The sequence below is a fragment of the Polypterus senegalus genome, chromosome 14 (assembly GCF_016835505.1).
Source record: "Polypterus senegalus isolate Bchr_013 chromosome 14, ASM1683550v1, whole genome shotgun sequence".
Classification (NCBI taxonomy): domain Eukaryota; kingdom Metazoa; phylum Chordata; class Cladistia; order Polypteriformes; family Polypteridae; genus Polypterus; species Polypterus senegalus.
Window position 1 is genome coordinate 80,332,373 of NC_053167.1, and position 13,456 is coordinate 80,345,828.

The 13,456-nt window shown below is 36.1% G+C and overlaps 1 protein-coding gene across 1 annotated transcript in view; it reads left to right on the forward strand.

Moving 5' to 3' along the window:
* The window catches only part of nmnat2 (nicotinamide nucleotide adenylyltransferase 2), a 347,686-nt gene that overhangs the window by 299,005 nt on the left and 35,225 nt on the right, over window positions 1-13,456 (forward strand). Inside the window, exon 6 of the mRNA XM_039734773.1 lies at window positions 2,967-3,047. Coding sequence (XP_039590707.1) covers window positions 2,967-3,047 — 81 coding nt within the window. The remainder of the gene's footprint in view (window positions 1-2,966; window positions 3,048-13,456) is intronic.

Below are 13,456 nucleotides of genomic sequence, written 5' to 3' on the forward strand. Positions count from 1 at the left end.
AGTTCTTGGGATCAAATCCAAGCCTGGCCAATATCTTTGTAGAGCGTGTGTTCATTCTCTATATGTCTGTGTGGGTGCTTCACTCCATGTTTCTTCCCACATTATGTGTGTTAGATTGACATGCTGTTCTGGCTCTAACTCTTTATGACTCTGAATTGGATTGATGGTATTTTGTTATTTGTGTGTGTTTGAGGGGGAGTTGTGGTTGTTTGTTATAAAATGATAAATTTCTCCTTGGATAAATATCTATCTATCTATCTATCTATCTATCTATCTATCTATCTATCTATCTATCTATCTATCTATCTATCTATCTATCTATCTATCTGTCTGTCTGTCTGTCTGTCTGGTCAACTGAGCTGCATACCCTACTTGATACCACAAAGAGGTTGTTTTAGAGGAACTGATTCTTTGAAGAAGATAAAGAGACTGACATATAGCTATTGTATATGGACTATGAAGTTCATAGTTCCTTAAACTCTACTGTATATTGTTTATGACTGTCATCTTATCTTACATGTGTAAATGTATGTGGAAAGGCTGTCATTATTGTGTAAGATGAAATTTAGAGAAAGTGTCTCAACTAAGGTTAGAAAAATTATCCATCAATTCTGTGTATAGTAATTTGCTTAATTCGTATGGATGGTTGGAACATCCATTTCTTATATGCGCAGGAATATTGGGTGAAATACATATCTTCCTAATCAATTTATACTTTTTAGTTGTTGACATTTTTTCAATTTGGTATGTTTAATATTGTGGATATTTTCTATTTTGAACATATTCTATCTTTAAAATACAGCAAGTTTAGTAAGAGTTTGTGTTTCTGAGTTATTCAAGCACTGCTTTCTAAAATAAATAACAGAAAAAAGTCTCTAGAAGTTATTTGTAGGATGTGTCAGGAATCTGTGTTTCATCTTCCAGCCAGGAGGCAACAAATTTAAATCAGTGAAAGTCTACCTTAAATAACTTTTACTTTCTTTGTTGTCATTTAGACACATTGATAGACTATTTTTCAACAGTTAACTCAGGCACGTTGGCTGCAATAAACAAAATACAGTAATACAATTATTCATAACATAAGGATAATACAAGGTATATGGAAGTACACACACATATATATATATATATATATATATATATATATATATATATATATATATATATATATATATATATATATATATATATATATATATATATATGTATCTAGATATATAAATGAAGGACAAAAAGAAACAACACAAAACAAAAATTTGCGCTAGTTCAATTAAACTTTTTCTCTCCTATAGAAAAACACACATAACTTATGAGTCCTGATCTTTCCATGCATCTGGTCAAGATAGATTAGTTCTATAGCTGACTATTAAGTTTCTAGTGTCTACACTGTGGCATACATTTACTCACAGCTAGTCTACACTGGTTTACCCCCAAAAACCAGTTTGTTCTGTTTGTGAGTATGTGTGTGTTTGTATGTGAAATGCTGCTCTTAACCTTCCTACTGGATTTGGGAAGAGAAATTTCTGATAGTATTCTTCACAAAGGTTATTACTATTCAGTTAGGGTGACACCAATACTGTAATATTTTAGCTGTCTTTAACCTAACTACGAGTTACAATTAATTGTTCTTGGAGTCAAAATAGGTGTACTTATGGTTTGGTATAGGCGATGCCTTGTAGCTTCTGGGTTGGCTTTATCCACACAACCTTGTATTTTTTTGTTGAGGAGCTCTTCTCCTTCTTTGTTTTATTGGCACCTTTTGGTTGCACACAGTACTGCAGTTTTCTATTCAAGGCTTTACGCTCAGTGCCCTCTTCTGCTAGCATAAAAGTTTACATGTGCCTGGCAATTGGGTGTCAGTAAAGTCCCATCTTTAGGAAGACACATGTTTGTCTTTTCCATTCAGTCCCTCTCTTGCTGCTGCAACTTTCTTTACTTTGGCAAGGTTTAGACTTGTCACACCCTTATCTAAATTCAATACAAACAGTCTTCCACTCTTCCAGTCCAGCACCAGATTACCCTTTGGAGTAAAAGGGATCGCTCTAGCCTTTCCTTGGCACCAGGGTTCCTGCTATGGAGTAGCAGGTACAGCCTGGCTTAGAGTACTAAGCATGTAGAGAGATCATAGATCTGGTGTTTGCAATGGTGTTTAAAAGAATGAGTAGACATTTTGCCATTGTTTTTTTTTTTGTCCATTAATGTTACTCGTCATTGAGTTATGGCTGTTTGTTCACTGATGAAGTATTTAGATGGTTCATTAGGAAGACATCTTGGTGTCACTTTATCTATGATTGATTAGCCTTATCAGATAAGACCCAGAAACTGCATTCCTAAAGCCTAGTATTTACTGGATGCACCCGTGCTGGGCATGAATGCCACATAGCAGTATTCATATTTGAGATACACATTTGCTTGCGGCTAGTATTTATTCATCATGTAGGTCCCCCACTCACAAGAAACTTACCCTTTGGTCAATAGGTCTAACACTCTGCCTTCTCCTTTTCTTCCTCTTAAAGTAAGTAATAGTAGGTACAAATTTTCTTCCATCAGCACAGTCTCACATCCTGTGCTGTAAGATTGGTAGCTATGCAACATGGACCAAACACAGTCACTTACTGGCTAGGAGACTATCAATGCAACGATTGAAAGGGCTGCAACAAGTATAAATGTGTTTTGATCACTCACCACATGTGCTCTTTGTGGTATAGTCTGCACACAGGCTTCACACAGTAAGTATGAACCAGACTTAAAAAGCCCAGTGGAGAGAAAGCTGACACTTGCTCTGAAATTAAGAATGTCTAGCAGCTACTTTTAAGCAAACTGTTGTGTGCTAAGCCATAGCAAAATTGGTATTGCCAGGCTGTCCAACATATTGGTATTGATTTGTTGCAATGAAGCTACAACTAATACTTACTTGGAGATCCCTTTCTGTGTCTCACATGCTATTCATTTTGTTTTTTTTACAGTTAAGCTACTGGGGAAAGTGGGTGAGAGTTTGGGAAAAATTTGCTGCGTCCGTCCCCACATCGAAAGATTCACCTTTGTGGGTGAGTAATGTTGGAAATCTTCTTCATCATTTTAAATTTGCATTAGTCTATTGTGTAAAAAGATTGCAGGAAAATCCTACCCTGGTAATTGAAGATTCTGAAATGATGTTGTTATTATACTTATTAACAATGTCAGACAACTGTACAATTTTAAACACTCTCTACTCTTGTACCACAAATAGCAAGTGAACCTTTGCAGCCACATTATCTGTTTTACCCTTGAGATTAAAATTCAGTTGTGGATAAAATAAAATATATCAAGTTGGGAGTATAAAAATGCATAACATTAACCAATGAAGCAAAAAAAAAAAAAAGAAAGTTAATTCTGCACTGAAATTACAACAAAAGTCCAATATTGTTTGACTCAACAGTAGAAATGTTAAGTTGAATTTTTTTTAGAATAGAACTAGCCTTCAGTGATTGCTTCCATGTGTAGATGTGTGCTGATATGACACTGCTTTAAACTTCTCAACTTTACCATTTGCTTAAATAAATTAAGCAACTTATTACATATTTAAAAATGAAGAACACAAACATTCCTGAAGATTTTGATTACATTTCCTGCATTTACAGCATGCTGATCTTATAGATGATAGCATTATAAAACTTTTATGTTGTTTTTTATTCATATGGGCTGATTTATGCACTGAGCTACTGTACAAACACATATACAGCTACAGCACGTGTAGTTAGAAGCAGTCAAACTCAAGAGCAGCCAGGGGCAAACCTTCTTCTTTAATCATGCATACCCTTTAAATACCAACCTGAGAGGAACTGACACAACTCAAATAACAAAAAAGAATACATTTTTACAGTGCAATTTTATGCTTGTTTCTGTAGTATGTTTTCTGTCATTTTCAGCTTCAACTGTAACTGAAAGTTACCAGAGTGTTCACTCATTGGTTTTTCTCTAAATCTGTACCAGACTGCTAACATAAATTTAATCAGTTTGGCATAGGTTTTATGTGGGCTTGTGTGGCTGGCACAAAATTTCCAGGGGCAAGGGCACCAGTAGAATGGCAAAGGTTTGGCAAAAGTCCCTCAAGTAACCTCCAGAGATAGTGAGAGATACAAACTGGCAGTAAAAAACATCACACAGTGTGGGTTATCAGTGTGGACACACAAGCAGTGACACAAATACAGAAAACATAGAGGGATGTGGCATTGGCAGAAGTATGTTATGTTTCTCTCAGGCTGAATGCAGGCAAGCAATCATATATTTGCTAGGGATAGTTGACCCTTTGCTAAGAAAAAAAAAGCAGTGGGCATTGACCATAAACCAAGAATGCAGCAGCCATGTGAAAGTATATTGCTAAGACTCCCCAAACATTTCCTTCAGCGGTAACATGTCATTGTTCCTTAGTTTAAGGGAATCAGCAGCTTTAAGACTGCTTTGGAAACAAACAGTTTCTTTATGGACAACTGTAAACTGTAAGTGTGAAGGTACACGTGGTTCTGCTAGTGGAGGTTCTGGTCTTCCGTCTGTGTAGCAATCTTAAAGCCGCCTAAATGCAAAATCTGTCTGAGTCTAGATTTGGAAGGTGAGTTGGGGCAAGACTCAGCTGGGGTGGTAGAGACCATGTTCAAGAGGGGAAGAGAAAAAGAAAAGCAGGAGTTGATAACGGGAGTGCTTTGGTGGCAGAACACTTTGAGGTAAACAAGTAGGAAAACTAACCCACCATAATGATTGTGGGTGCGGAGCAGTGCTTGATGTGGACCTATTCAGTCCTTATGAGCACCAGCACTATTCCCTAAAACCAACCCATATTTAAAACAACAATCTAATTTCCCCAAACTTTTGCACTCCCAAGGAGACCCAAAACTCTATTTGAAATTATTTCAATAGTCATCAGCCAAAACAAACAAGAGTAGCACAAGTCCTTTTTCTAATACTTAAAGCACTGGTATGGAAAATCACCACTAGATGGTCGCCTCCCATTATAAAATACAAAATATCAGGCTTCCTTTTGTAGTTGATATCTTTTTTATTTTTATATATTTTTCCTATTTTTTATTTACTGTCTTGTTGAATATTCATTGTACTATAATGTACTCACAATGCATTTTAGAAAGCTGCTTTAGTATGATGAAAGCAGGATGTGCTTTTTCTGTTTAAATGATTTACTGTTAAACAACAGATGAATAGATTCTTGGCACTTGGTTCACAGATCATTAGAACAGATAAATGATTTTTGTTGAGAAGTTATTGCTCTGAGTGATGACCTGAATGGCCATTTGGGGCTCATTGGTACCTTAATCTAAGAATCTGTGAGGAGGAGTGGATTCCACGGTTCTGGTATATGTTTAAAATGGTCATGTGCAACAACCAATTTATCATTCAACAAAAGTAGTTAGGAAAAAATAAACGTTATGTTCTTGTTAGTGTGAGACAGTGTCATAGCTTAAGGTGTTAAAGCAGATGATTGTAAAAGATACTGAGTCAGAGACATGAGTAACAGGAAGAGGAATATGTGGCTGAAACTCGAGAAGTCAAGTGAAGAGAGTGCAAAGGTACAGTTTCTAAGATGCTGACAACAAGAGCAATTGAGCTTTCAGAAACATCTGATCTGATTTCTCTTGAGTTTACATAAAGAACTACCAAGACATAAGTAGACATGGTGGTGAAACACTGGCATAGCAAAGGTAAAGGGAAAGAAAAAGATGTGGCAAAAAGTGAAGGCTTATGATGGAAAAAGCAAGCTGCAATGAAACAAAATGAGAAGCTAATAAGGTGGGGTTAAAGGGGAAACAATCCAAGAGGCAGAGTTTTTAATTGTTTTTATCTGACAAGTTTTGCCAGAGGGATAGCATATTGTCCTTGACAATTCTTAGTGGCAAGTCTAATTTTTTCTGTGTTGTCAGAGGCTATTCACTCATTTTTACCTAATTTGTTTCCAAAACACACTTATAGCTTTAAGATCAAACCCATATATGTTGTCCTGTTTACTCCATTTTGGTGTGGGTGATGTCTCTGAGGTTGTCTCATAGGAAATTGATTGCAAGTGTAACTTCAAATAGAAATAAGATAGATAGATAGATAGATAGATAGATAGATAGATAGATAGATAGATAGATACTTTATTAATACTGGCACAGTGACTAACCTGCACTATGAAGCAACACAAATTTGAACTAACAGAGCTGACATGAGCATGAATTTAATCTATTTAAGGACGGACATAATTTGCCAGTAATAAGTAGCAACTGATTCTGAAATTTACTGAAATTGACTCTGACCCGGGTCCTCCCTGCGTGGAGTTTGCATGTTCTCCCCATGTCTGCGTGGGTTTCCTCCGGTTACTCTGGTTTCCTCCCACAGTCCAAAGACATGCAGGTTAGGTGCATTGGCAATTCTAAATTGTCCCTAGTGTGTGCTGCGTGTGTGTGTGTTTGTGCCCTGAAGTAGGCTGGCGCCCTGCTCGGGGTTTGTTTCCTACCTTGTGCCCTGTGTTGGCTGGGATTGGCTCCAGCAGACCCCAAGACCGTGTAGTTTGGCTATAGCTGGATGGATGGATGGACATTGACCCTTATTATCAGGAACAGTGTTTGCCATCAATGATTTGTGCAATTCTTCTTTGTTTTGTACTATAATTTTATTTTGTTGGCTAATGTCAACCGTTTTCAATCACAAATTACCTGATTTCTACTCCAGTGAAAGTCAAATCAGACTGCTTAAAATAAGTGAAAAGCTCAAACTGGTATACAGTAATTCATTCCTTATTTTATATAGAGCCTTTTACACTGAATAACACTTTTGGAAACAATTTTTTTTAATCAATTTATTTAGGGTCACTTACTTGATATTTAGTATCTAGACCATACTACTCATACTGTATGTCCCTTAGGAAGGCATACTAGTAAATTCTATACAGTGATTCATTCGAAGTTCTGTTCTCCAAAAATCCATCCAAGGTCACAAAAAATTCAAAAATCCTTCACATAATCAAATAGATACTGAGTCAACATCCAAAATGATAATAAAAGAGCAATCAATTTATAGCTTTAATCTATCAAGGTGTTATATCACCCAAGGTTTGACATATTGAAGTCAGAAAATCAGAAAACTAAACAGGTGAAAAAGGGCTGTATAACCTTTATTTTTCTATTTCCAGACAAATTTTGATTTACAGTAGCTGCTGCAAATGATCGCTGGTTCTTTTCTCCTTACTTTACTTTGCTTTCTGTTGATATATTAGATTCCTCAGCCTATCTGCTAGGGAGCACTCAGATGAGTGATTGTGTAATCATTCAATAAATCAATAGTAGGGTTTTGTTTCATATTAGAAATATAATGAAATGTTCTTTACAATTAATTAATGTGCATTCACAAACAAAATGCCTTGTGTATATTTATTGTGTCTGGTTTAAAAAAAAAAAAGCTTTTTGAAAATAAATTTTGTAGTTTTTGTGTATGTAAGGGGTTTAGCCTGCATATAGTGTATTTAAGTTATCCCATAAAGAATTATAAAGAACCAATACATGTGTCTCCTTAATTTATTGAAGCACAGCTCTGTGTAAGTGCATGTAAGATGAACAAGACAACTTAGTTTTCATAGCAGTGATCATGTCACTGAGGATAGATAGGCATCTTATTTTTAGCCATATTTTAATCATGAGTTCATGAATACTCTCTGCAGATGCCTTATTACTCCCTACAGTTCATTCTGAAGGATTTCTCTTTATAGCACATTTTAATAGCCCTGGATTATGTACAGCTTCTTACTTTCTCTCCCGTTTTCCTTGTGAAGGTCATGATGTTTACTAGTGAAGCCTGACAGACCAGGCTATTCTATGCCCAGAAGCAACTTCTAGGTGATATCAATCCTACTAATAGAAAAAAGGTTCTCTCTTAGTAGGTTATGCTGGGTACACCTCCAATGAAAGGTTATTTCTAAATACATGCACAAAACCCTTAAGAAGATTTCTATCAACCTGGAAAATAAGGGTTTTATCTGTAATGGCCTGCTATATCACTGAATTTCTCATCGAGCCACAGTGTGTGAGCTCCACAAAATGATTCAGAACCTCATCTCGACTGTTTGTAAAAGTGTTCATGCAAGGTACTTTAACCTCTAAAGTTCTTTTTACCTTGGTGGACATGTTAAAACTGGAAGGGCCTGAATTATTAGCCTTAATTTACTGTACACCTCACAGTACTTACCTATTTGATAGTCACTCATACCTCATTCTTATCACAAGCAGCAATTACCGAGGCTGGCTACCTCATCTTCAATACTTTTTCAAGGGCTAGAAGTTGCTCAGCTGACGAGCCAAACTCCTATTAGGATACCCAAATTGCTGCCCCTTTTCAAACTAGCTTAAAAAGGCAGAGAGATGATTCAAGAGCTGTGCTCTTCATAAGACTCCTCAGATAGCTACCTTTAAAAGGGTTGCACAAATCAAACAGAATGAGTACAGCTTGCACCTGAACAATTACACAAGACATACTGCAACAAAGCAAGGAGAAACTCTGGCCAGTTTTCCTAAACCCTTCAGTTTCCTGATCACTACCTTTCAAAGAGGTAAACAAATAAAGAATCATGTTCGTCATTCTGGGAAATTGGTATCAACAGGCAAGGCAAGTTTCAGTGAGATAATATTTAAACTTTAATTTAATCGTGACTTATGTTTATTTGCAGAGAAATCAGGCATTAAATACTAGGTGTCAAAAGCAGAAGAAAACATGCAACCTGAATGATTCAAATCAATGTCCATACAGTGAACTTTGCTTCAATATAACTGAGAGAGAGATGTCCATATAATACAAACCAAGGTGTTCTTTACATGTATGCGCTGCCTTTGTGGCACTAACTTTGTCGTTGGGGCACATTTTAGGTGAAACTGTACAGTACTTTTGTTCTATGACATGTTTCTGCATCTCTCGTATTAAAAACTGTGTGTCATATCTCTGCTTTAAAAGCCATTTTTCTTCATCGTCTCTCGCTGTGTATCATCTGCATCACACCAATAGATATGTTTTCTTTTATACTGTGGCTTCATGGCAGTGTTTAGTAAGTGATATCAGTCAAAAAAGTGGGCAACTAAGAATTTCCTTTAGTCTTGCTGTCCTGTTAACCTGAAGTTATTTTTACTAATTATAAGATACAAGTTTTTAACATTTGCTTTATATTGGCTTATTTGCACAGAGTTCCTATCTTATATGCAACTCAGAATTCAACATGCCATTCAAACACATTGTTATTCTTGTCAGTTTGTTTAACTATTGTTCAGAAGAAACAAATCTAATGAACCCTTTTTTTAAGTCGTCTCAATCCTGGTTCACAATGTTTTCTAAAACACTTACTTCTATTGCCTTCCCTTCAAATGCTTGACTTCCATCACAGTTCCACCTCTGCAGATCTTTACCTCATCCCCTAGCTGTCCCAGACAGTATGATGTCATTGAGCTAATCGCCTGTTTGTCTGGACTTTCATGTCATATGCCTTTATTTTGCTTCTCCCAACCTTTCTGCTAAACTCCTGTTTAAATACACACAATTAAAAGTAATGCTAGTTTTCCTTTATGAGCTTTGCAATATAGTTATTTGTCACAAGTGTTTAATCACTTAAAAGATACATCTTATCTAAATAAAGTTAAATATTCTTAAAAAAACACAATTTTTATGTCTGATTTCATTGACTTATTTCACTCATAGTCTAATTTTTTCAGTTACTTGAAAAAGCTCATTGGGATATAGATTGACCATTAAGTTGAAAATTCTTCCTAGATCCTGCTGTATGTTTCCCACCATAGTCCACTCTAACATTAGTCAATGTAACAATCACATCTACCCATGCTCATGAACATGATAATTCGTGAGCTCCTACATTTGGGGCAGCTGTCTGTTCTCTCCTGTTTTCTGGGAAAACACCATTGCTTCAGATTTAGACACTATAATTTACATTATAAGCAATTCACAGTAACCTGTAAGCCATTCCAGTGTGGAACATTGATTACAATTTATTAAAGAAAGGAGGACAACATTATCTGTAAGCAAGATATATATATATATATATAACAACAACAACAACATTTATTTATATAGCACATTTTCATACAAACAGTAGCTCAAAGTGCTTTACATAATAAAGAATAGAAAAATAAAAGACACAATAAGAAAACAAAATAAATCAACATTAATTAACATCGAATAAGAGTAAGGTTCAATGGCCAGGGGGGACAGAGAAAACAAAAACTCCAGATGGCTGGAAAACAAATAAAATCTGTAGGGATTCCAGACCATGAGACCGCCCAGTCCCCTCTGGGCATTCTACCTAACATAAATGAAAAAGTCCTCTTGGGATTTAGGGTTCTCACGAAAAGGCTTGATGATGATGGTCATTTAGAGTTCTGCCTTTTAATCCTTCCATCATTGTTGGAGCATCATGAAGCTTTGAGTAGGTGGAGGTGGCACAGGCCACCACCACAAAGAAACCGGAAAAAGAAATAGAAGAGAGAGTAGGGGTCAGTACGGATTTTAGAGCCACCATGAATAGTTATTATGATGAATTGAACATATAGAGTATCAGGATTAAGTTAAATTGAAGTTAAATTGAAGTTATAGAAAGGCCATGTTAAAGTAATATGTTTTCAGCAGTGTTTTAAATTGCTCTACTGTATCAGCCTGGCAAATTCCTATTGGCAGGCTATTCCAGATTTTAGGTGCATAGCAGCAGAAATTTTAAGTTTTGTTCTTGGAATTCTAAGGAGACACTCATTTGAGGATCTGAGGTTACGATTTGGAATATAAGGTGTCAGACATTCCGATATATAAGATGGGGCGAGATTATTTAAGGCTTTATAAACCATAAGCAGAATTTTAAAGTCAATCCTGAATGACACAGGTAACCAGTGTAGTGACATTAAAACTGGAGAAATGTGTTCGGATTTTCTTTTCCTAGTTAGGATTCTAGCAGCTGCATTCTGCACTAGTTGCAAACGATTTATGTCTTTTTTGGGTAGTCCTGAGAGGAGTGCGTTACAGTAATCTAGTCGACTGAAAACAAACGCGTGAACTAATTTCTCAGCATCTTTCAGTGATATAAGAGGTCTAACTTTATTTATGTTTCTTAAGTGAAAAAATGCTGTCCTAATGATCTGATTAATATGCGATTTAAAATTCAGATTACAGTCAACAATTACCCTAAGCTTTTTACCTCCGTCTTGACTTTTAATCCTAATGTATCCAGTTTATTTCTAATAGCCTCATTGTATCCATTATTGCTAATCACTAAGATTTCAGTTTTCTCTTTAACTTGAGAAAGTTACTATTCATCCATTCTGAGATACAAGTCAGACATTGTGTTAGTGAATCAATAGAACCTGGGTCATCAGGTGCTATTGATAAGTACAGCTGTGTGTCATCAGCATAGCTGGTAGCTTACGTTGTGCCCTGAGATAATCTGACCTAACGGAAGCATGTAGATTGAGAATAACAGCAGACCCAGGATAGAGCCTTGTGGAACACCATATTGGATATCATGTGTCTTGAGTTGTAATTCCCACAACTAACAAAAATTTTCTCCCTGTCAGGTAGGATTCAAACCAATTTAAGACACTGCCAGAGAGGCCCACCCATTGACTAAGGCGATTTCTAAGAATATTATGATCAATGGTGTCAAATGCAGCACTCAGATCTAAGAGGATGAGAACAGATAAATGGCCTCTGTCTGCATTCACTCGCAAATCATTTACTACTTTAACGAGTGCAGTTTCTGTGCTGTGATTTGTTCTAAAACCCGACTGAAATTTATCAAGAATAGCATGTTTATTGAGGTGGTCATTTAACTGCATAATGACTGCCTTCTCAGAACTTTACTTAAGAAAGGCAGGTTAGAGATGGGTCTAAAATTTTCAAGAGCCAAGGGGTCAAGATTATGTTTCTTAAGAAGGGGTTTAACTACAGCAGTCTTAAGACAGTCTGGGAAGACCCCAGTATCTAGTGACGAATTTACTATGTCCAGAACATTATCAATTAGCACGCCTGATACTTCTTTGAAAAACCTTGTTGGTATTGGATCAAGGAAGCAGGTGGAGGATTTTATTTGAGAGATTATTTTTTGTTTGTAAATCAGGTAAATCTGTCCTAGTGAAAGAGTTTAATTTGTTTATAACAGGATGCTGGGGTTTAGGAGGATCCTTAGTGTTGGGGAGATATACTATGTTATTTCTAATATCATTAATTTTTTGATTGAAAAATACAGCGATAGCCTCACAGGTTTTACTGGAAGAACTTAGGAGGCATTCCTTTGAGTTACCTGGGTTTAGTAGGCGATCAATTGTAGAAAATAAGACTCTGGGATTACTAGCATTGTTATTTATAATCTTGGAGAAATAGCAGCGTCTCTCAAGACGGACAGTGTTATTGTATTCTGTTATTTTGACTTTTAATATTTCATGGTGGATAGTAAGTTTAGTCTTCCTCCATTGACGCTCAGCTCTACGACATGTTCTCTTTAAATCAGACACTCTTTGGGTCTTCCATGGTATAACAATGCTAGAAGATTTTTTCACTGTCTTTTCAGGTGCAACTATGTCAACAGCAGCTCTCACTTTAATATTAGATCTCCTCACTATTATAGTTGGCACTATAAACGGACTGATTGCTTAGAATGTTTGTAAGTTTTAAAGCTGCTGCCGAGTCAAAGAAACGTTTTTAACAATATGCTTCTCATGAGTGTTTTTATCATTATTTCTATATTAAAAAGTAGAAGAAAATGGTCTGATAGACCAATATCAATGATCTGTTTTATATCAACTTTCAGTCCTTTAGTAATCACTAAGTCTAACGTATGACCTGCTTTATGTGTAGGCTGATTTATGAGTTGTCTCAAATCAAAAGAATCCAGGAGGTTCATAAATTCTTTTACTTTTAGATCACACTGATTATCTATATGAAAATTAAAGTCGCCAACTATTAGGAGTGTGTCATAGTTAGTAATTAAAATTGACATTAAGTCAGAGAATTCCTCAAAAAAAGACGCATTATATTTAGGAGGTCTATACACGGATAATACTAGAACTTGAGAATCTCCATGCTCAAACAACGGCGAGATACTCAAAGGACTTGAACTTACCAAAACTGACATCTTTACATTTTAATCGGCTCGAGTAAATGTTAGCCATTCCGCCTCCCTTTTTCCCCTGGCGGTCTGCACGAGTAAAACTGTAATCCGGAGGCGCAGATTCGATTAAAACAGCCCGCCGTCTGAGCTAAGCCATGTTTCACTTAGTGCAATAAAATCTATTTTTTTATCACTATATATATAAACTGCTTGCCTCCAAACTCTTGGTATAAAAATACATTTAGAGGCCCAATGTAGCACAGTATGGTGTATTTAACTACACAAAATGGTGAAAAGGGGTGAATATGCCTTAAAATAAATACCTGTCCAGAATGTTACTGGTCC